Here is a 22398-nt window from a genome sequence, read left to right on the forward strand (position 1 = left end):
AATCTATTGAAATATTTCTCCAAACTTACTAATATAACCTTACTGTGCAGTAAAGGAATGAAAAGAAACATCTCAAATTAATGCAAGCATCTGATTTTTATTGCAGGTAGAGGTTACCAATATATAAAATCGCAGACACAAGTGTCCACCTGCTTCCTTTAATGTTACGGCCTCCTGAAATAAACGCACTGAGCCAAAACAGCAAATTTTATGAAAATGAACAAAATCTGGCTACCAGTATTTTTTTAAAAAAACTCTACAATAACACAACAACAGAGAGGAAACAAACAAGGACATCTGATCACCTCTCAACAAAAGATTGCTCCAGGCAATGCCAGGCAATCAAATGCTAATCAAGGTGGTCAGCTGAAACATTCACACCTAGCTCCAGCAGACAAGAGTCCTTTGTCACACCCTGGTCATTGCACAGATATATAAACCTTTTTCCTAGTTCCAACAGACCTCACTACCTCTGAGGATGCTTGACATAGATGCAGGCGAAACGTCAGGAGAGAATGCCTCTAGACCATGGCCATTTAGCCCGAAAAAACCTACAACAACCCAGTGATTCCAGCCATGAAAGCCTTTGACAATACAGTGCAATCTTTCTTTGCTAAAGTAATGAGCTCTCCTTGGCTGGAAAAGGATTGGCCGCCGATTCCCAGGCCCAGGTTTTAGGGATGATCAAGGTAGGGACAGGTTGTAGTCTTTTAGATGGAAGAAAACAAGAATGGAATACTGAAACTTCCTCCACCTCAACTCGGGAGGTGATTATATTCCAGTCATGCAGCTCTGTCTTCGACTGTGCCGGCTTGGATAAAAACAACATATAATGCAGTTGGGAAAAATCACAGAAACCGGGGGACTCCTGTATGCGCAGTTTCCGACTGTTATTAAGAAAATTCCGTTTTGATCCATCTCACATGACACTAGGATTGATAGTTTGGGGCACGCTTTCTCTCTCTCTTTTAAGAACGTTAGTATATAAAAAAACAGACTGTACAGCAGGATTATTAGTGTCCCAACTGACTATATAATCCCCTTGAAAAGCAACAGACAGGTACACAAACCTGCATAGACAGCTTTCGGGTATAACTAAGGAAAGGTGGGAGAAAAAAACAACAAACTGTTCTAAAATCAAGGCATTGGGTTGCTGTAGGTTTTTCGGACTGTATGGCTATGTTCCAGAAGCATTCTCTCCTGTTGTTTCGCCTGCATCTATGGCAGGCATCCTCAGAGGTTGTGAGGTCTGTTGGAAACGAGGAAATTTGGATTTATATATCTGTGGAATGACCAGGGTGAGAGAAAGAACTCTTGTCTGTTGGAAGTATGTTGCAATTGGCCACCTTGATTAGCATTTGATGCCCTGGCAGTTTCAAGGTGTGGCTTCTTACTGCCTGGGGGAATCCTTTGTTGGGAGGCGATTAGCTGTTCCTGATTGTTTCTTGTCTGGATTTCCCCTGTTTTTTAGTGTTGTTCCTTATTTATTGTTATGACTAGCTGTCCCCTGCCAGGCATTGCTGTGGCCCAGTCTGGTGATCTCAAAACTAAAGTAATGAGAAAGTGTTGGTTTCTAATATATGTAATTTCTTTATGCTTGGGGGTAAAAAGTATTGTTGTTTCTTTGTCAGTGCTGATGTGGAAATTGCCTGGTTTGCCTACTCTGGAACATGCAACATATAATCGTCCTTCATTAGGGGTCCTTTTCAAATCTATGATAGTATATATACATCTATATGTGTGTGAATCATATTTATCTATCTATATCTGTGGCTAGATGGTTCTTTGTCAAGAGGGCTTTGATTATGTCATCTTGCTCTGGTGAAGAGGGTTGGACTGGATGGCCTTCAGGCAGCATTTCTCAACCTGGGGGTCACGAGGGGGTGTCAGAAGGGTCGCCAAAGACCACCAGAAAAAAAACAGTGTTTTCTTTTGGGATTGAGGGTTTTGTGTGGGAGGTTTGGCCCCATTCTATCGTTGGTGGGGTTCAGAATGCTCTTTCATGTAGGTGAACTATAAATCCCAGTAACATCAACTCCCAAATGTTGAGGTCTATTTTCCCCAATCTCCATCTGTATTCACATTTGGGCATATGGAGTATTCATGCCAGATCTATCATTGAGTCCACAGTGCTCTCCAGATGTAGGTGAACTACAACTCCCAAACTCAAGGTCAATGCCCACCAAACCCTTCCAGAATTTTCTATTGGTTGTGGCAGTCCTGTGTGCCAAGTTTGGTTCAATTCCATTGTTGGTGGAGTTCAGAATGTTCTTTGACTGCAAATCCTAGCAACTACAACTCCCAGATGACAAAACCAATGTTTTTTGAGTGATGGGCATTCTTTGATGTAGTAGGCGTCTTGTGTCTAAATTTGGTGGCAATTCATCCAGTTGTTTTTGAGTTATGTTAATCCCACAAGCAAACATTACATTTTTATTTATATAGATTTTGGAGTTTTTTAAATACTGGTAGCCAGAATTTGTTCATATTCATGGTTTCTTCCTTTTTGTTGAAATTGTCCACATGCTTGTGGATTTCAATGGCCTCTCTGTGTAGTCTGACATGGTGGTTGTTGGAGTGGTCCAGCATTTCTGTGTTCTCAAATAATATGTTGTGTTTAGGTTGGTTTATCAAGTGCTCTGCTATGGCTGACTTCTCTGGTTGAAGCAGTCTGCAGAGCCTTTCACGTTCCTTGATTGTTTCTTGACTCCAGACAAGAAACAATCAGGGATAGCTAATCACCTCTCAACAAAGGATTCCCCCAGGCAGTAAGAAGCCAGTCCTTGTATCTGCCAGGGCAATAAATGCATTAAATGCACCGGGACTGTGGCACAGCTGGCTGGGAGTCAGCTGCATTAAGATCACTACTGTACAAAAGGTCATGAGTTTGAAGCCAGCCCGGGTCAGAGTGAGCTTCTGACCAATTTGTGTAGCTTGCTGTCGATCTTTGCAGCCCGAAAGACAGTTGCATCTGGATTGTTGTAGGTTTTCTTGGGCTATATGGCCATGTTATAGAGGCATTCTCTCCTGACGTGAGAACTATAAAGACCTCACAACCTCTGAGGATGCTTGCCATAGATGCAGGCGAAACGTCAGGAGAGAATGCCTCTAGAACATGGCCATATAGCCCGAAAAAACCTACAACAACCCAGTGATTCTGGCCATGAAAGCCTTCGACAATACAGTTGCATCTGTCAGTAGGAAATTTGGGTACCGTTTATGCGGGGAGGCTAATTTAACTAATATATGACGCCATAAAATCTCCAGCAAGCAAGCAAAAGAATGAGGACGTACTCCATCAATGTCACAAATGGACGGGAAGTGACAGCTCCCCTGGTGGCCAGAATACCCTCACTAAAACCTAGAATGTTAAATAGCCTCTGTGTGTCTGTCTCTATATGTTGTGTGTCTATGGCATTGAATATTTGCCATGTATATGCACGTTGTAATCCGCCCTGAGTCCCCTGCGGGGTAAGAAGGGCGGAATATAAATACTGTAAATAAATGAATAAATAAATGATAGTCAAGGTAGCCAATTGAAACATTCCCACCTACCTCCAACAGACAAGAGTTCTTTTTCCCACCCTGGACATTATTCCACAGATATATAAACCCCATTTACCCAGTTTTCAACAGACTTCACAACCTCTGAGGATGCCTGCCATAGATGAAGGCGAAATGTCAGGAGAGAATGCTTCTGGAACATGGCCATACAGACCAAAAAAACCTACAACAACCCAGTTATTCCGGCCATGAAAGCCTTCAACAATACAACAAAGGCCTTGTTTTGTCTGGGCTTCACTCGTACCCTCGTACACAAGGATTTAGCAGAATAATGATGAAAAGACAATTTCTGTATACTTTAAATTAGCTTTAGACTGATTGCTTGAACATTGTCTTGGAGTTTTACATTTGTACTTGATGCTTCTAATTGCTTTGTTTATACGCTGCACGTTCCCCGGAGAACGTTTGCTTTTGGGTAGCTAATAAATTTAATAAGCAAACAATAAATCAAACATCTGCAGCCAAAATCAACATCGACTTTTGGCGTTTAATTCCCCACCGAAAGCTACACAAAGCAAAAGAATTGAGGTACACACATTTAATAGACAAATATAGTTGGAGCGAAAATCTGGCAGACACTTCGCTCCAGAATAAATGGCGGCTGCTTTTATTTCTCATTTAAATCTTTTTTGCTAGTGAGCAGGATTTCATGGATTGCTGCACTTGATGAAGTGCTTTATCAACAAGGGGCTGCAATCTTTTCTCTAGGTGACTTGATGCTTCAGTCATTTTTATTTCAGAGTGCCAGCTTATGTGAAAAGTCAAGTGTTGCAACGGGGAGGAGGACTCTGCAAGCAACTCCGTTTTTTAGTGCATACATCTGGAATACTATTGTCAAAGGCTTTCATGGCTGGAATCATAGAATCATAGAGGTGGAAGAGACCTCATGGGCCATCCAGTCCAACCCCATTCTGCCAAGAAGCAGGAAAATCTTATTCAAAGCACCCCCGACAGATGGCCATCCAGCCTCTGTTTCAAAGCCTCCAAAGAAGGAGCCTCCACCACACTCCGGGGCAGAGAGTTCCACTGCTGAATGGCAGCTCTCTTTAATGAACTATATTATATCTTGGCACCACTCTAAAGGATCAGGGTTATATTTCATGAATAAATCACGCTGCTGGTCATCAATATAAAGGATCTTAATTGCTAAGGTAAAAGGAAGAGGGGCTGACCAAGGGCAAGATGGATGGATGGCATCCTTGAAGTGACTGGACTGACCTTGAAGGAGCTGGGGGTGGTGACGGCTGACAGGGAGCTCTGGCGTGGGCTGATCCATGAGGTCATGAAGAGTCGGAGACGACTTAACGAATAAACAACAATTGCTAATCCCACAGTTGTAAACCAATATGATGGAATATGATTACTTGGCACTGAGCGTTTCTATGTGCATGTGGTAACGTGTATGTACTTTGGTAGATTCGCTGCCACCACCTAAATTACTTTAGGGTAATTGAAGATGATTCCCTGAGGTAAACTTCTTCTTGCCCACCAGTTCTCCCTTAGCTCCTTGAGATGACTGTGTTGTTAAGATGTTGAAACAGATGGAGATATTCTCACAGGAATGAATCATTACTGAGGCTTCTTTAAAAGTTGAACTAGAGAAAATGTTTATTTATAATATTGAACAAACAACTATCTTCTTTAATGAGGCACACAAACTTGAATGGTTACTGAGGTACAATAATCTTGATGGTTACTCAAAACAGGTTATTAGACTTAGATATGAGTAAAACTCTTCACTCTACAATAACACAGTAGCAGTGAGTTCCCCAGACTAACCTAACCAGGTTGTCCCTAGAGCAATTAGCTACACTCTAAGCAGAGTCCTCTAAAAGCTAATCTACTCTAACCCCAGAGAGCAAACCACTTGTGTAAAAACCCACACAAGCACCCAGGCGACTACTTTGACCCTCCTGGCCAAATAATGCAGCCTTGCCTGTCACCAATGCTCTCTGACAGAAAAATGTATACTATACATTTTATTTGATCAATCTCTCTTCTTCAAACCCTCAAATCAATCTCCCTCCTCTCTCTCAAGCTGACACTTTTCCCTCTCAGGGCTAAACTGCTCCAATCAACAGAGAGCTTCAGCTCTTCCCCTCTTCTCCTCTTTCACTCCCAAGATGTCTGCTTCCTTTGCTGACACTCCCAAAATAGAGTCCTGCCTACTGATATTCCAGGCTTCTCCTTCGGCCTACGAGGTAAGAATCATTACACTCTCACAGTCAGGAAGTTCTTCCTAATGTTCAGATGGAATCTCCTTTCTTGTAGTTTGGAGCCATTGTTCTGTGTCCTAGTCTCCAGGGCAGCAGAAAACAAGCTTGCTCCTTCCTCCGTATGACTTCCCCTCACATATTTATACATGGCTATCATGTCTCCTCTCAGCCTTCTCTTCTTCAGGCTAAACATGCCCAGCTCTTTAAGCCGCTCCTCGTAGTGAAAGGGTCTTTGAGTGAAATTAGCAATAGCTAAGCAAGGGGCTTTGAATGAAATTAGCAGCACGGAAGAAAATTTTTAAAAACAAGAGGTGACATGTAGAGGTCATACAAACTTCAAGCTTACATAGGAAGTTGGGTTGCGGTTAAGCACAAAGTCTGCAGGTGCAAGAAGGTACTTTCCATCAAAAGGTCAAGGGAGGGGGGCTGGAAAGAGAGTACTTTCCATGACCAAAAAACCCTGGTATTAACTGAGTATAAAGGTTTGCAAAAGCCGAGGAGGAGCACGGCAGTCTGTGAAAGCACTTACAGAAGTTTATATATCTGGAATGTCCAAGGTGGGAGAAAGAACTCTTGTCTGCTTGTGATAGGTGAGAATGTTTCAATTGGCCACTTTGATTAGCATTAATGGCCTAGCAGTTTCCAGGTGCCGCTTCTTACTGCCTAAGAGAATCCTTTGTTGAGAGCTGATTAGCTGTTCCTGATTGTTTCTTGTCTTGAGTTCCCTTGTTTTTGAGTGTTGTTCTTTATTTACTGTTACAATTTTAGAGTTTTTTTAATACCAGTAGCCAGATTTTATTCATTTTCATGGTTTCCTCCTTTCTGTTGAAATTGTCCACATGCTTGTGGATTTCAATGGCCACCTTGATTAGCATTAAATGCTAATCAAGGTGACCAATTGCAACATTTATTAAATATTATTTCATGTATTATATTTTGTGTTATATTTATTTCATATACTATACATTTTATTTGATTAGTTTATTTATTTATAATGAATAAAACATTTATTTGTTTATATTATTCATTTTATTTTATTATTATTTTATTTTGTTATTTATATTATTTTGTTATTATATTTATTTGTATACAATTATATTTGTTATAGTTGTTATTAAATATTGAACCTGGATAAGGCTACATTGTTTTTAATGTTTTCAATGGATGTTTTATAACGTAATGTTTTAATTAATGTTTAACTTGTGTTATATTGTTATGTTGTATGTGTTGGCACTGAATTGTTGTTGGTTGTGAGCCGCCCTGAGTCTCCCGTCGGAGTTGAGAAGGACGGGGTACAAATGTTTGAAATAAATAAAAATAAAAACATTCACACCTATCTCCAACAGACAAGAGTTCTTTCTCCCATCCTAGAAATTATTCCGCATATATAAACCCCATTTTCCTAGTTTCCATCAGACCTCACAACCTCTGAGGATGCCTGCCATAGATGTGGGCAAAACGTCAGGAGAGAATGCTTCTAGAACATGGCCAGAAATCTTACAACAACCCAGCTGGAATGCTGCCTCAGATTATTAAACAAAAGGCAAAAGAAAGTCTTTTGACTTTCTTAGAAAGACAACGGAGACCTGGGTGTCTGGAATTAGAAGCCTTTTACATTCAAGCCAATAATTCAATTTGAGTCAATGATTTATTCAATTTTAAATAGAAAGCGTTAGGTATACATTTGCCAGTAGCTGTAGCAAGACTGCAGAGCTGTGCCAAGAGGAAGGGAAGATGGGAAGGCAGGACGACAAACGTGGACGAAAGCCTGCTTGGCATTTCTGTGGCCAGGAATGAAACCCAAGAAGCCAAAAATCGTGGGACCTACCCCATGCCAGCCAGGAGAATGAAGCCCGACAGAAGAGGATTCGCTGCAATTAGCCATTCCCTGACAGAAGCCAAGGGAATGATGGATAACATCCAGCCATAAAACACAGCATACCTACGGAAAAGGTCTAAGTTCACTGGCATGGGGTAACGTTTTGTTGGGATTGTTCAAGAACGATTAATTTATCCCTTACTGCAGTTCCAAAAGGGAAGATATGCAAATAAATCAATGTAATTTCTAATGAAACATCTGGGAATGATGATAGATTACTCTTAAATCAGGCCCTATGGTGGCGCAGCAGGTTAAACCACTGAGCTGCTGAACTTTCTGATCCAAAGGTCGGTGGTTGGAATCTGGGGAGCAGGGTGAGCTCCTGCTGGTAGCCCCAGCTTCTGCCAACCTAGCAGTTTGAAAACATGCAATGTGAAACAGAAACAGAGAAGGACCAGATAATGCTACAACCTGGGACTCAATAGGTACCGCTTCTGCAGGAAGGTAATGGTGCTCCATGCAGTCCTGCTGGCCACATGACCTTGGAGGCATCTACTGACAATGTCTGCTCTTCAGCTTAGAAATGGAGATGGGTATCACCCCCCCCCCCCGAGTCAAACACAACTAGACTTAATGTCAAGCATGCGCAGAGGGTCATAAAAATATAATAATAATAATAATAATAATAATAATAATAACAACAACAACATAGAATAATAGAATAATAAATATATAATAATATAACTAATACAATAAAATAATAATAATAATAATAATAGAATAATAATATAATCTATACAAATAAAAATGTAATGTTCGTTTGTGGGATTAACATAACTCACAAACCACTGGACGAATTGACACCAAATTTGGACACAATACACCTACCAGGCCAACAAGTGACCATCACTCATAAAAACACTGAAAAACACAGTGGAAAAGACTTAAAAAGCAAAAAAAAAAAATACATTACAACACATGCGCAAAACCACATATATATACACAAACACACATACACACACACATATATACACACAAAAACATATATACACAGACTGGGCCACAGCAACACGTGGCAGGGGCCGGCTAGTCTATATAAATAAAAATGTAATGTTTGTTTGTGGGATTAACATAACTCAAAAACCACTGGATGAATTGACACCAAATTTGGATACAATACACCTATCAGGCCAATGAGTGACCATCACTCATAAAAACACTGTAAAAACACAGCAGAAGGGACTTAAAAGGCCAAAAAAATATAACGAAATACATTACAACACATTTGCAAAAACATTACAATGCATGAGTAAAAACACATATATACACAAATACACAAATATATATATACACATATACACACACAAAATACATATACACAGACTGAGCCACAGCAACGTGTGGCAGGGGACAGCTAGTCCTTTATAAATCGTTCGGTTGGCCCTTATTTTCTGTACAAAGTAATGCAAAGACATACATACAAATACTCCCGAGCAGTCTGCAATCCTTACTAACGTATTCTGCAAGCAGTACATCCACTGTTGTACAATACTCAAGGGAAGCAAATTTTTTTTGTGGATTTAAAATAATTGAGTTTTGAGTTCCTCATATAAGTGTAATTTGTGCTCATTAAGCTTTGTTTATAAACCTTGGCAGTTGCAATAGCACTTATTTTTTTCAGAACATTAAGGCTCCTTTAAAGTAAGCATAAAGACAAAAAAAAACCTTCTGAAAACATGGTTTAGTGTAAATGACTATTATATACTTTATAAGGCAATCCAAACAGAATTACAAATGTTAAAATAAGTTTAAAATTAAAGCTCTTCTGTTATTGCATACAGTGGGGTCTTGGTATTTACTAGGTTTTGGTTTTAGGACCCCAACCCTCCCAGAGTAGTAACTATCCCTCCTAATTTGGTGTCATCTGCAAACTTGATAAGCATGACCTCTAAACCTTCATCCAAGTCATTAATAAATATGTTGAACAGCACTGGGTTCAGGTCTGAACCCCACAGCACTCCACTAGTCACTTCTTTCTAGGATGAAGCAGAACCATTGGTGAGCACCATTTGGGTTTGGTTGCTTAACCTTGCTTCCAAAACCCTATTTCCCTCCCCTGCTTAGGGGGTGTTTTGATTGTGCTTTTCCTGCATGGCAGAAGAAAGTTGAACAGGATGGCCCCTGGCGTTGCTCCTATTATTATTATTATTATTATTATTATTATTATTATTATTACTACAAAGGTTGGGTGGCCATCTATTGGGGGGGTTGGACTGGATAGCCCTTGGGGTCTTCCACATTTTTTTTTGTCGTTTCAGGAGCGTCGCTTCTGGTGTGAGAGAACTGGCCATCTGCAAGGACGTTGCCCAGGGGACGCCCAGATGATTTGATGTTTTATCATCCTTGTGGGAGGCTTCTCTCGTGTCCCTGCATGAGGAGCTGGAGCTGGTAGAGGGAACTCATCCGCCTCTCCCCGGATTCGAACTTGCGACTTGTCGGTCCTGCTGGCACAGGGGTTTAACCCACTGCGCCACCGGCGGCTCCGGGGTCTTCCACTGAAATACTGTTAAGTTTATGTTGGTTCCTTGTGTGTGTGTCCCCCCCACTACAAACAAGATATGTGCATTATGCATAGGAATTTGTTGATTTTTTAAAATTAGTTCAAACAAACACTATCCATCAGCCACTAGCCCAATGTGTCAAAAAGGTTGCCCATGCCTGATAGACAGATAGACAGATAGACAGATAGACAGACAGACAGACAGACAGACAGACAGACAGACAGATAGATAGATAGATGTAATGTTCGTTTGTGGGATGAAAATAACTCAAAAACCACTGGACGAATTGACACCAAATTTGGACACAATACACCTCTCAGGCCAATGAGTGACCATCACTTCTAAAAACACTAAAAACACAGCAGAAGAGACTTAAAAAGCCAAAAAAAAAGCAAAGAGATGCTACAGCGCATGTGCAAAAACAACTCATCTGGCAAACAAAGCACACAATAGCCTATCCACACTCTCTTCCAGACTACAGCTCCCAGCATCCCCTAGACCAGGCCCTTCAGGAGAGGAGGAAATGCACTGCTTCCAAGCTGCAAGCTTTCTTCTCCTTGGATTTCTGTGAGAGCATCCCAATCCCTCCATATTTTCAATTTCCTACTCCTGGACTGCAACTCTCAGCAATCCTCCAGATAGATAGATTAGATCGAGATAGGTAGGTAGGCAGGTAGATCAATCAGGAGGACTGCTAGGAGTTGCAGTCCAAGAATAGGTAGAGAAGGAGAAAAGAGGAGAAAGAGAAGGGGAAAAAAAGGGAGTGGGAAGGAAGGGAAGAGGAAGAGAAGAAAGGAAGGAGAGAAGGAAAGGGGGAAAAATGGAAGGAGAGAAAGGAAGGAAAGAGGGAGGGAAGGTTGGCCACAGCAACACATGGCAGGTACAGCTTATCTGTCTGTCTGTCTGTCTGTCTGTCTGTCTATGTACACACACACACACACACACACACACACACACACACACACACAATCTATAATATAATACATAAACATTTCTTGGGGCTCCACTAGAAACTTTTGCTTCGAAGTGTGAGAACCTCTACTCCAGGTGGTGTCAAACTACACCTCCTAGGATTGGTGGCCAATGGCCGTCCAAGCTTGCCAAGAAAATACCCCAACAGTTCCCTATCTGTTTTAAACGAATGAGGGATGTGACAAATCCTAAACACACCAAAGGTACCATAACTAATCAAAGGAAAGTTTGACAGCATCAGGGATATAAAAGAAAGACTGCATCTCCAACATTGGCTATAAAGCAAGGTTAAATGTAAATGAACTTTTAATAGATGCCTGATGGAACCATTCTGGAGGGAATGAAAAGAACTTTTATGTCTTATTTATTGGATTTGTGATTCAGCCTGGTTTATGACTAAAGGGGGAAAAATGCTTGAATAAAGATATTTTTACGGCATTGGCTAGGAGAAACAAATCAGCATATACTTTTTTTTTTGTTTTTATTGTGATATAATAGCACAATGCACTCAAGGTAACTATCATCCGGCCTTGCTGAGACGAGGGATTTCCTTCCTTCTTTTCCCTTCAAACAGAGGGATGTGTACTTTTTCTGGTAGCAAGGTTACCCATCCTTTGCCCTTTGAAAATAGGGTTCTTTCTGTTTACTTAATTGATAATTAAACCTAGGTCTATGTATGTTTGTGTCCATATAACGTATTCTATTTTTGCAAAATACAAAGTGACCAAACCAAAGTTGTCACCTGGAGTACAAACCAGGTTTGAAGGACAAGCATAGATCACTGCTATTCAAAATAATGTTAGTAAAACAATAACAACAGATATGTGTTTTTATTGTCCTAAGATGCCTTGACATTTTTTTAATAAAATGAGATACTATATTAACATATAAGAAACTGGCTGCTGATCCAGTTCCGAGCACAATTCAAAGTGCTAATTTTGAACTATAAAACCCTATATGACTCTGGCCCAGTGTACCCGTCCGAACGTATCTCCTTCTATGTCTCGCCTCGGAGTTTAAGATCTTCTTGGGAGGTCCTGCTCTCGGCCCCGCCTCTATCACAAGTGAGGCTGGTGGGGACGAGGGACAGGGCCTTCTCAGTGGTGGCCCTTCACCTGTGGAATTCATTCCCCAGGGAAATTAGGTCATCAACATCCCTCCTCTCCTTCAGAAGGAAGCTGAAAACATGGATATGGGATCAGGCTTTTGGGTAATCTGGCAGACTGACAAGGTAATGACGACCAGAATTTGGAAAGGACTATGGTAATGCTGAATGGACTTACGGGTTTTAGAACTCGGTGATCGTTGGCCACTAGATTGGCTTTTTAATTGTTATTGTATTAATTTAATGTTTTAATTATTGTGGTTATTGCTGTTATGTATTTTATATGATGAATGGTCGGCATCGAATTCTGCCAGTTGTAAGCCGGCAGAAACCTCCCTAGGGAGTTGAGAAGGGCAGGGTAGAAGTGCCCGAAATAATAAATAAATAAGAAAGAACAACACAATAATTATAAGGCACCTATCTAGATCCCTGGAGAAAGGCAAGGAGTTTCAGAAACACACTTTTTCTGTTTTATTGATTATTTTAAAGCCTTTGATTGTGTGGATCATAATAAATTGTGGCAAGTTCTTGGTGGTATGGGCATACCAAATCACCTTCTCTCTCTCCTGAGGAATCTGTATAAGGACCAAGTCGCAACACTAAGAACTGACCATGGAACAACAGACTGGTTCAAGATTGGGAAAGGCATATGGCAGGGTTGTCTACTCTCACCCAATCTATTCAACTTGCATGCAGAACACATCATGCGATGTGCGGGGCTTGACAAATGCAAGGCTGGGGTTCAAATTGCTGGAGGAAACATTAACAACCTTAGACATGCAGATGATACCACTTTGATGGCCGAAAGTGAGGAGCAGCTGAGGAGCCTTATCACCAAGGTGAAAGAAGAAAGTGCAAAAGCTGGATGGCAGTCAAAAACAAAAAACCAAAATTATGGCAACAAGAATGATTGACAACTGGGACATAGAGGGAGAAAACGTGGAGGCAGTGACAGACTTTGTGTTTCTAGGTGCAAAGATAACTGCAGACGCAGACTGCAGCCAGAAAATCAGGAGACGCTTACTTCTTTGGAGGAGAGCAATGTCCAATCTCAATAAAATAGTGAAGAGTAGAGCATCACACTGGCAACGAAGATCCGCATAGTTAAAGCAATGGTATTCCCTGTAGAAACCTACGGATGTGAGAGATGGACGATAAGGAAGACTGAGCGAAGGAAGATAGATGCTTTTGAACTGTGGTGTTGGAGGAAAGTTCTGAGAGTGCCTTGGACTGCGAGAAGATCCAACCAATGTATACTTCAGGAAATAAAGCCCGGCTGCTCACTGGACAGAGGGATATTAGAGGCCAAGATGAAGTACTTTGGCCACATCATGAGAAGACAGGAAAGCTTAGAGAAGACAATGATGCTGGGGAAAATGGAAGGAAAAAGGAAGAGTGGCCAACCAAGGGCAAGATGGATGAATGGTCTCCTTGAAGTGACTGTTTTGACTCCGAAGGAGCTGAGGGTGGTGATGGCTGACAGGGAGCTCTGGCGTGAGCTGGTCCATGAAGTCACGAAGAGTTGGAAGCGACTGAACGAATCGTAGTAACCTATGGATGTGAGAGCTGGACCTTAAGGAAGGTGGAGCGAAAGGAAGATAGACACTTTTGAACTGTGGTGTTGGAAGAAAATTCCGAGAGGGCCTTGGACCGCAAGAAGATCCAACCAGTCCATACTCCAGTCAATAATGCCCGGTTGCTCACTGGAGGAAAGGATATTAGAGAAAAAGAGGAAGTCTTTTGGCCACATCATGAGAAGACAGGAAAGCTTGGAGAAGACAACAATGCTGTGAGAGGAAAAAGGAAGAGGGCCCAAGCAAGTGCAAGGTGGATGGATGGTTTCCTTGAAGTGACTTGACCTTGAAGGAGCTGGGGGTGGCCATGGCCAACAGGGAGTTCTTGTGTGGGCTGGTCCAGGAGGTCATGAAGACAACACAATTGCAAAGAGCAAACAACTATTTATTGTCGAAGGCTTTCATGGTCGGAATCACTGGGTTGTTGTAGGTTTTTTTGGGCTATATGGCCATGTTCTAGAGGCATTCTCTCCTGACATTTTGCCTGCATCTATGGCAAGTATCCTCAGAGGTAGTGAGGATGCTTGCCATAGATGCTTGTGAAACGTCAGGAGAGAATGCCTCTAGAACATGGCCATATAGCCTGAAAAACCTACAACAACCCAAACAACTATTTATTACAACAGTGCTATGTGTAAATCTCTGCAAACTCCTTGGTGCTTCCCAGTTCTCCTTGAATCCCCGTTCCTGGGTGAAAGAATAACCTGACTTTTGATGGTTTTGGTGCCAAGATAATTATCTTAATAAAAGGTGCCAATTACTAGAAAGGGACTTCTGTAATGGCAGTCTGTAATACAACAAACCTTGGGTCTGATTAAATTGTTTTATTACTAATGAGAATAACTTCAATGAAGCCCATTAATGACGGGATTGCTTTTTTAAAGTGTTAAATGTGGGCTGATTGATTTTGCCTCCACAAGCCTATCTAATGTGTCGCTAGACACAATGAAATGACTAAATGGATTTTTTAATTTGCTTTTTGAACAAAATGAGATGGTTTAATTTGACACATTTTGTAGAGGGAAAGGAACAAAGCCCTTTAAGGAGTGAAGCAGCTTTTTGGTTTGCGAACACCAATTAGGTGAAATGTGTTGTGTTCCACTTTCTGATTCCATTTTTGGCAAGTTTCTGAACACTTCAAAGCAAACACAGGCAGAAGCATCAGAAAGTTTGAATTGCATCAGACTATGCATAAATTAATAAAGAACCCAATCACATGTAGGTCTCATCAGACATTCAACCAAATTCAATCCCAACTAAGTATGAATGGAATTGAAATTAAAATCAGATGAAATGGTATCCTCAACTATTCCAAGTACATCCACATATACAAAAAAAAAAAACAATGGAAAACATGCCCTATACATGTGATATGGAAAGCAAAGAAGACAGCCATGATTAAAATGATAAGCAAACATGGGCACATGCTCTACTCTGGATTGATCCCACTGCTTTAACTTCCCCATATCTGTACAACTAAAATAATTAAAATATGATATGATCATATTTTATAATAATTAAAATATGATATGATCATACAACGTTCTGCCTCATAGTTTGAGATCGTCCAGGGAGGCCCTGCTCTCGGCCCCACCAGCTTCTCAAACGTGGCTGGTGGGGATGAGGGACAGGGCCTTCTCGGTGGTGACCCCCCGCTTGTGGAATTTGCTCCCCAGTGAGATCAGGCTAGCTTCATCCCTCCTTTCCTTTAGGAAGAAATTAAAATCATGGTTTTGGAACCAGGCTTTTGGCCAGCAGGCATGACAACACCTTGGTTGTCAAACAGCACCTTGGATGTTGAACAGGACTACATGATTGTGATAATGATGGAAATGATTATGTGACTATGATAATAATGTTTTAACTGTTTTAAGTTGTATATTTTTGTCTATATTGTTGTTATAGTAGAAGGGCGGGGTAGAAATGTTGTAAACAAACAAACAAATCCTCCAAAGACTACAACAAATGGATAAAGTCACAGTGGAAGCACTATAACCAGGCAAGAGGATAGCTGCGCTTGTTCCTACCCAGAAATGAAATGGAGGAAAACAGCATTAAATGGAGAAGAACAAACACACATGAACCTGGCATGCCTGTCTCATATCCAGTATAGCACCATGGCTTCATAAGGGAGGAATGGTTTATTTGCTTAGTCCTCAATTGTGTGACCTCCATGTGTATAAATTGATAGATAGATTATGTTCCTATAAAGGCATCACAGGAGAAGAGCCAGGCTGTTGTGGTTCAGACAGATGACGATGAGGGGATTGGGATTCCAGAGACTGAAGAGTGTGAGAGACTGGTGGATGGGTCTTTCAATGAGGGGATTCCATCTGTGAGACAGGGCTTGAAAGTGAAACTGTTTTGGACTCCTGCAGACATCAGAATGACCTTTCGCCATCAAGGAGCTTAGCAACCCCTGATAAAGACCTGGCAGACCAAGATAGCTCATCTGAGGGAATAGTTGGGCTTGACGGGGATATCAGGCTCGATCTTTACAAGAAAAACATCAAGTTCAGGAAATCAAGGAGGCTTTTTGAGAAGGAAGCACAGAGAAAATTTCACAAGCCAAAAAGTCAAGGTCAAAGAAATGACTTCATGTTTTGCAGTCCTTAAAGTAGGGAGTGATTCTTTGAGAATTCAGATTAGGCAACGCTGTGAAGCTGTGAGGATATCTAGTCCTGTTCCAGTTCATGGTTTTACTCTAAAATCTGGGGTGTTTTGGTTATCAGTTTTTCTGAATTCATGTTCATGTTTCGATTCTTGTTTTCATTTACCTTTTGGAATATATGGATTATTGCCTTGGAAGTGTTTTACTTCTCTCCAGTTGGCTTAGGCTTTTTATTTATTCACTATTTTCTTTTCTTTTCTTACTTCTTTTGGTGAATTTTCCCCTTTTATATGTATTTTCACCAATAAACTATTTTACTATTGCTTCTGAATTCCTGCACATTTGAGTAGGCAGTTTCACCAGAGAATTGGATCGATCTTGCCATAACTTTTTGCACTTTCATTGGTCCTCCCATCTGTAATTCTGTTATTGCAAGTGCCTATGGACTTCATCCTTCCAGCTGTGACCTTAATTTGATTTGAAGTGCACCCTGCACCTTCCCTGGGCTCTTTCTAGGAACAATTGCAGATTCTCTGATCCCTCCGCACTCAGCACTTATTCCCTCAGCCATGATCGTGTTTTTAAAATGTGTAATGTGATTGTATGTTTTTCTGATGTTGCAGTTGATTTTATTTTGTCTATTTTTATTGTGTGTGATTCTGCCTCTGGCAGAGACATCTCCAGCTCATCCCTTGTTTGGGTATCAGCCAGCACGTCAACGACTTAAATCAAGAAATAGTTTTCTTAGATCTACAGAGACACTCGCTGGAACACCTCAGCAAGCGAGAGTTCAAAAGTGGCAGGCTCAAACCCAGCACCTCAATCTGTGGGTGATACCAGATGAGAGCCTCCGCCCTGGGCACACAGAAGACTGGGTGACTTGGAAGGTGCTGAACAGACTGCGCTCTGGCACCACGAGATGCAGAGCCAACCTTAAGAAATGGGGCTACAAAGTTGAATCCATGACATGTGAGTGTGGAGAAGAGCAAACCACTGACCACCTGCTGCAATGCAACCTGAGCCCTGCCACATGCACAAGGGAGGACCTCCTTGCGGCAACACCAGAGGCACTCCAAGTGGCCAGATACTGGTCAAAGGACATTTAATCAGCAACCAAGTTTGCAAAATCTGTGCTTTTTTTATCTGATTGTTTGTTTTGTTCTGTTAGAAATGTAATACAATGTTCTGGTGGCGGATGACACGATAAATATTGTGTGTGTTTTAATCTGTATTCTTGGGCTTGTCCCCTTGTAAACCACCCTGAGTCCCTTAGGGAAATGGTGGCGGGGTATAAGAATAAATGTATTATTATTGACACAAAAGCACAGTATGTCACAGCAAATGAGATCTATATGCTGGATTTCGTATCACAAAATCACAAGTTGAAGACTTCCCAAGCATCTAGGACTGTATGTTCTTGGACGGGAAACTGCTTGGGAATACTGGGTGCTGTAGGCTATTTCTTCCTTCACAGTTGTCAACTGGCATTTCTTCTAGAAGAAAAGTCCAAGCTGACCATTCTTTCAGCAGCCAGCTCAGCTGGCCCTTTGGGAAGGGTAGTGGTTATTATTATTATTATTATTATTATTATTATTATTATTATTATTGGTGCTAAGGGCAAGGTGAAGTCTGGATGATGTGCAACACAGGCTTGTATTTGCTCTTCCTGGTGTCACCATCAGGAAAAGGAGCATGGCTTGATACTAGAGCCTTACTGTCACATTAAAGACACAAAGAAAAGAAGCAGAGGAAAGCCTTTTAAAAAAATCTAGACTGATACTATAGCAGGGGTCCTCAAACTAAGGCCTGAGGGCCAAATACGGCCCTCCAAGGTCATTTACCTGGCCCTCGCTCAGGGTCAACCTAACTCTGAAACAACTTGAAAGCACAAAACAACAACAACAACAACAACAAAATACTAATAGGCTTATATTTGTTTAAATTGTTCTTCATTTTAATTATTGTATTGTTTTTAAGTGTTTCTTGTACTACAAATAATATATGTGGTGTGCATAGGAATTCATTCATTTTTTTCCAAATTATAATCCGGCCCTCCAACACTTTGAGGGACTGTGACCTGTCCCTCTGTTTAAAATGTTTGAGGACCCCTGTACTATAGTCTCAACCAAAAGAGGGAGAAAATACAGATATTCCTCATAAAAAGTTAACTGCATTATGGAGAAATTACACTGTTTAGCCGGTATTGCACCACCTGACATCCACAGGGAAGTAGCAACCAATAGTGAAAGGACCAATCCAGTGACATATTTGGCCCACCTCCTGTTTGGGTATGAGCCAGCATGCCAATGACTTAAATAAAAATTTAGTTTTCTAAGATCTACAGAGACACTCGCTGGAACACCTCAGCAAGCGAGAGTCCAAAAGTGGCAGGCTCGAACCCCGAACCTCAATCAATGGCTGATATCAAATGAGAGACTCCCTCCTGGGCACACCGAAAACTGGGTGACTTGGAAGGCGCTGAACAGACTGCGCTCTGGCACTATGAGATGCAGAGCCGACCTTAAGAAATGGGGCCACAAAGTGGAGTCCACGATATGCAAGTGTGGAGAAGAGCAAACCACAGACCACCTGCTGCAATGCAGCCTGAGCCCTGCCACGTGCACAATGGAGGACCTTCTTATAGTAACACCAGAGGCAGTCTAAGTGGCCAGCTATTGGTCAAAGGACATTTAATAGAATGCCAAGCCTGCAAACTTTGTGCTTTGTTTGTTTGATTGTTTGTTTGTTTTTAATGCAATACAACTGGTTTGGTTCGCTCCTGACATGATAAATAAAAAAATTAAACTGCATCATGTTTTTTTTTTAAATGCATACAGAAGAAACACTACTTCAGACAGGTGTGTGAAGTTCCAGACAGCCATAAACACCATCTCATCTTGGAATGTATTATTTAAAGACACAGCCTGCTCTGTCCAGGGGGGCTCGCAGTGGCATTAACAATAATGTGGTTGGGCAGGCTGCAGCTTTAACAACCAACTCAAACTGAAAAGTCTACACATCGGGGGACAGAATGAACTTGCGACCGAATGTGACCCCCTTGCCACCATCAGCCAACATTATGTTTTAATCCATCCTGAAAAACTAGAAAAAGAAAAAAATAGTAACCTTCAGGAAAACTACTTGCTAAATCTGTCAGGATGGGTGACCTTCACTGTGATATTTTATTACTGGAGGTTATCTCTGTTCCACCCGTTGTTCCTGACCAAACAGACAGACTGCCTTCTGAAATCATTTTAGTGAGCCATATGAGATACTCCAGGGTGGTTCGGCACCACCAATTTGAACTCATAGAGTGAATCTATCTATCTGTCTGTCTGGCTATCTATCTATCCATCCATCTAGTTAGTAAGTATGTTTATTTGCCTGTACCACAAAGGTTGTCACTAGGTAGAATCATAGAATCATAGAACCAAAGAGTTGGAAGAGACCTTCATGGGCCATCCAGTCCAACCCCCTGCTAAGAAGCAGGAATATTGCATTCAAATCACCCCTGACAGATGGCCATCCAGCCTCTGTTTAAAAGTTTCCAAAGAAGGAGCCTCCACCACAGGTAAAGTGCTCTCTGTTGACAGTTGCTAGGTGAAGGACTGTTGCTAGGTGAAGTGGCCCTCTGTTATGTCACTGGGCAAGAAAAGTGACATATATATGAGGGAAAGAGGGGAAAGAGCCATAAAGAGAGCCATCTTGTCACATTGTGAGGCTCTCTCAGAACTGGAGAAGGGACGAGGAGGGGAAGGAAGGCAAAAGAATGGATGAAAGCGGGGAGGGGGGGACGCAGTGGTCCCAATGACACCTAGACATGGATATACAACAACAACAACAACAACAACAACAACAGGATATATACTATAACAACAACAACAATACTATTATGAGGGTTGAATGAAAAGTAATGCCTCCACCTTCGTTACTTGGGTTGGGAGGGGAGTATTTTAATAATTCAAATGCAGAAATAATCCTTATAATGTGCTCTTTAACTACCACTATTCACTTTTCCACATAATCACCAGACAATTGGACACATTTCTGCCAACAATGAACACGTTTTCTGAAGCCATCACAGAAGAAGTCGACACTCCGCAACCCATAGAGCACAGATCTTCTAATAGCCAAGCAAAGCAATAATGTGACCCACACGTTCTTTTGAAATGCCAATTATGGTTGAAATTTCTTCTTTGAGTGATATGACGATCGTCCTGAATCAATCTGTCAACCTTTTGCTTGTGAAACTCGGTGGTTGCTGTCACAGAACGTCCAACTCTTTGTCACGCAAATCAGATGTTATCACCTCAACATCTTTAAACTTACTCGCCAAATGACGCACAGTACTCACATCAACACAATCACCATAAACAGCTTGCATTCTCTGATGAATCTTCCTTGGGGTGACACCTTCTACTGTCAAGAATGACTGCACATCGCTTAAGTCGCATCGACCAACCGTCTGTGCAGGATTCCATACTTCGCACTTTAACAACACAACCGTTCAATGGTAAGGCTTCCTCCCAAAATTGAACTGTAGAGGAGAGTCTACTGAACAAGCCAGTACCTGTCGCATACCAGTACTGCCATCTGTTGAGGAGTTATGAAGGTGGAGGCATTACTTTTCATTCAACCCTCGTAATAATAATAAATTATTATTTTATTTCTTACTCTCCTCTCCTTGTGGCTCGAGACAAGTTACAGAATGATTGAAACACAGAAAGACTGTAAACATTGCAGTTAATTTATACATTGTCTTATACAGGGCAAAAACACTTATTGTTTTTATTTATCATTACTGTTTATCTCAAGGGCAAATAATGATGCCACCCGAGTACACGTTTGGATTACAACTCCCATAATCGCTAAACCATTAGCTGTGCTGCCTTCGTTATGAAAAACATTCCTACCTGATTTGAATATCTCATGCTCACATTCCGCTGATCCTGGGGAGGGATGTAGCGCTTCACAGGGTCAATATCTTTGATGCTGACTAAACCATCAGCTAAAAATAAAGCATCGACAATTCATCACTTGTCCGCTAGCAACCGAAAGCATTTATCACCATTATACAATTTATTAATTTCATATATGTAAGAACGACAGCAATTGGGACACAACTCTGACACTATTAATTAAAATTCTCAACATATAGGGCAAATTAAGAGCATGAGAAACTAATGCTGATTTAAATATATCATCTAAATAACTTTACTTTAGGTATAACCCCTGGTTCTGCCAGTCAATCACAAATAAGATTCTGGCCTAAACATTGAATAGAATTTGGCTCCAACTGATGCAGGATGTCACAAATATCATTTAATACAAAATTCAGAAAGTCACATAAAATGAACTCTGAAGGACATTAAATCAAAGAAAATTCAGATTTTTTTTCACAGTAAGCCCTGTAAGTATTTATTTATTGACTAGCTTGGGCACCCAGTGGTGCCCAGGTTATTTGAGAAAGGCATTGTGTGCCAAGGTTGGTCTTTATCAGTTATTTATGTGGCTCGCAGTCATTGGATGAGGGTCGCAGCAGTCTCGGGAAGTGAGTGAAGGTACTTCAAGCTTCATCATCTGTGGTCCATCTTCCTCCAAACTGCACCAGCATGTAGAGTACGTCATGAGGGCTCTGTGTGCCAAGTTTGATTTTGATCAGTCATTGGATGAGGGTTGCAGTGGTCTCTGAAAGTGAGTGAAGGTACTGCAAGTCCCATCATCCTTGGTCCCTCCTCCTCCAAAGTGCACCAGGATGTAAAGTGGGTCATGGGGCTCTGTGCCAAGTTTGATCTTGATCAGCCATTGGATGAGGGTTGCAGTGGTCTCTGAAAGTGAGTGAAAGTACTGCAAGTCCCATCATACATGGTCCACCCTCCTCCAAACTGCACCAGGATGTAGAGTGGGTCATGGGGGCTCTTGTGTGCCAAGTTATGCCTAGATCTGTCATTTGTGGGTGCCACAGTGTTGTGTGGG

General features: G+C 41.4%; 1 protein-coding gene across 6 annotated transcripts in view; it reads right to left on the reverse strand.

Annotated features, from left to right (window-relative positions):
• The window catches only part of PHKB (phosphorylase kinase regulatory subunit beta), a 237155-nt gene that overhangs the window by 86379 nt on the left and 128378 nt on the right, over positions 1-22398 (reverse strand). For all 6 annotated transcript variants that reach the window (XM_067471122.1, XM_067471123.1, XM_060788360.2 and 3 more), the window contains one exon: positions 21336-21430. In XM_067471122.1, coding sequence (XP_067327223.1) covers positions 21336-21430 — 95 coding nt within the window. The remainder of the gene's footprint in view (positions 1-21335; positions 21431-22398) is intronic.

This window comes from Anolis sagrei, chromosome 8 (genome assembly GCF_037176765.1).
Source record: "Anolis sagrei isolate rAnoSag1 chromosome 8, rAnoSag1.mat, whole genome shotgun sequence".
In the NCBI taxonomy this organism is placed as follows: Eukaryota; Metazoa; Chordata; class Lepidosauria; order Squamata; family Dactyloidae; genus Anolis; species Anolis sagrei.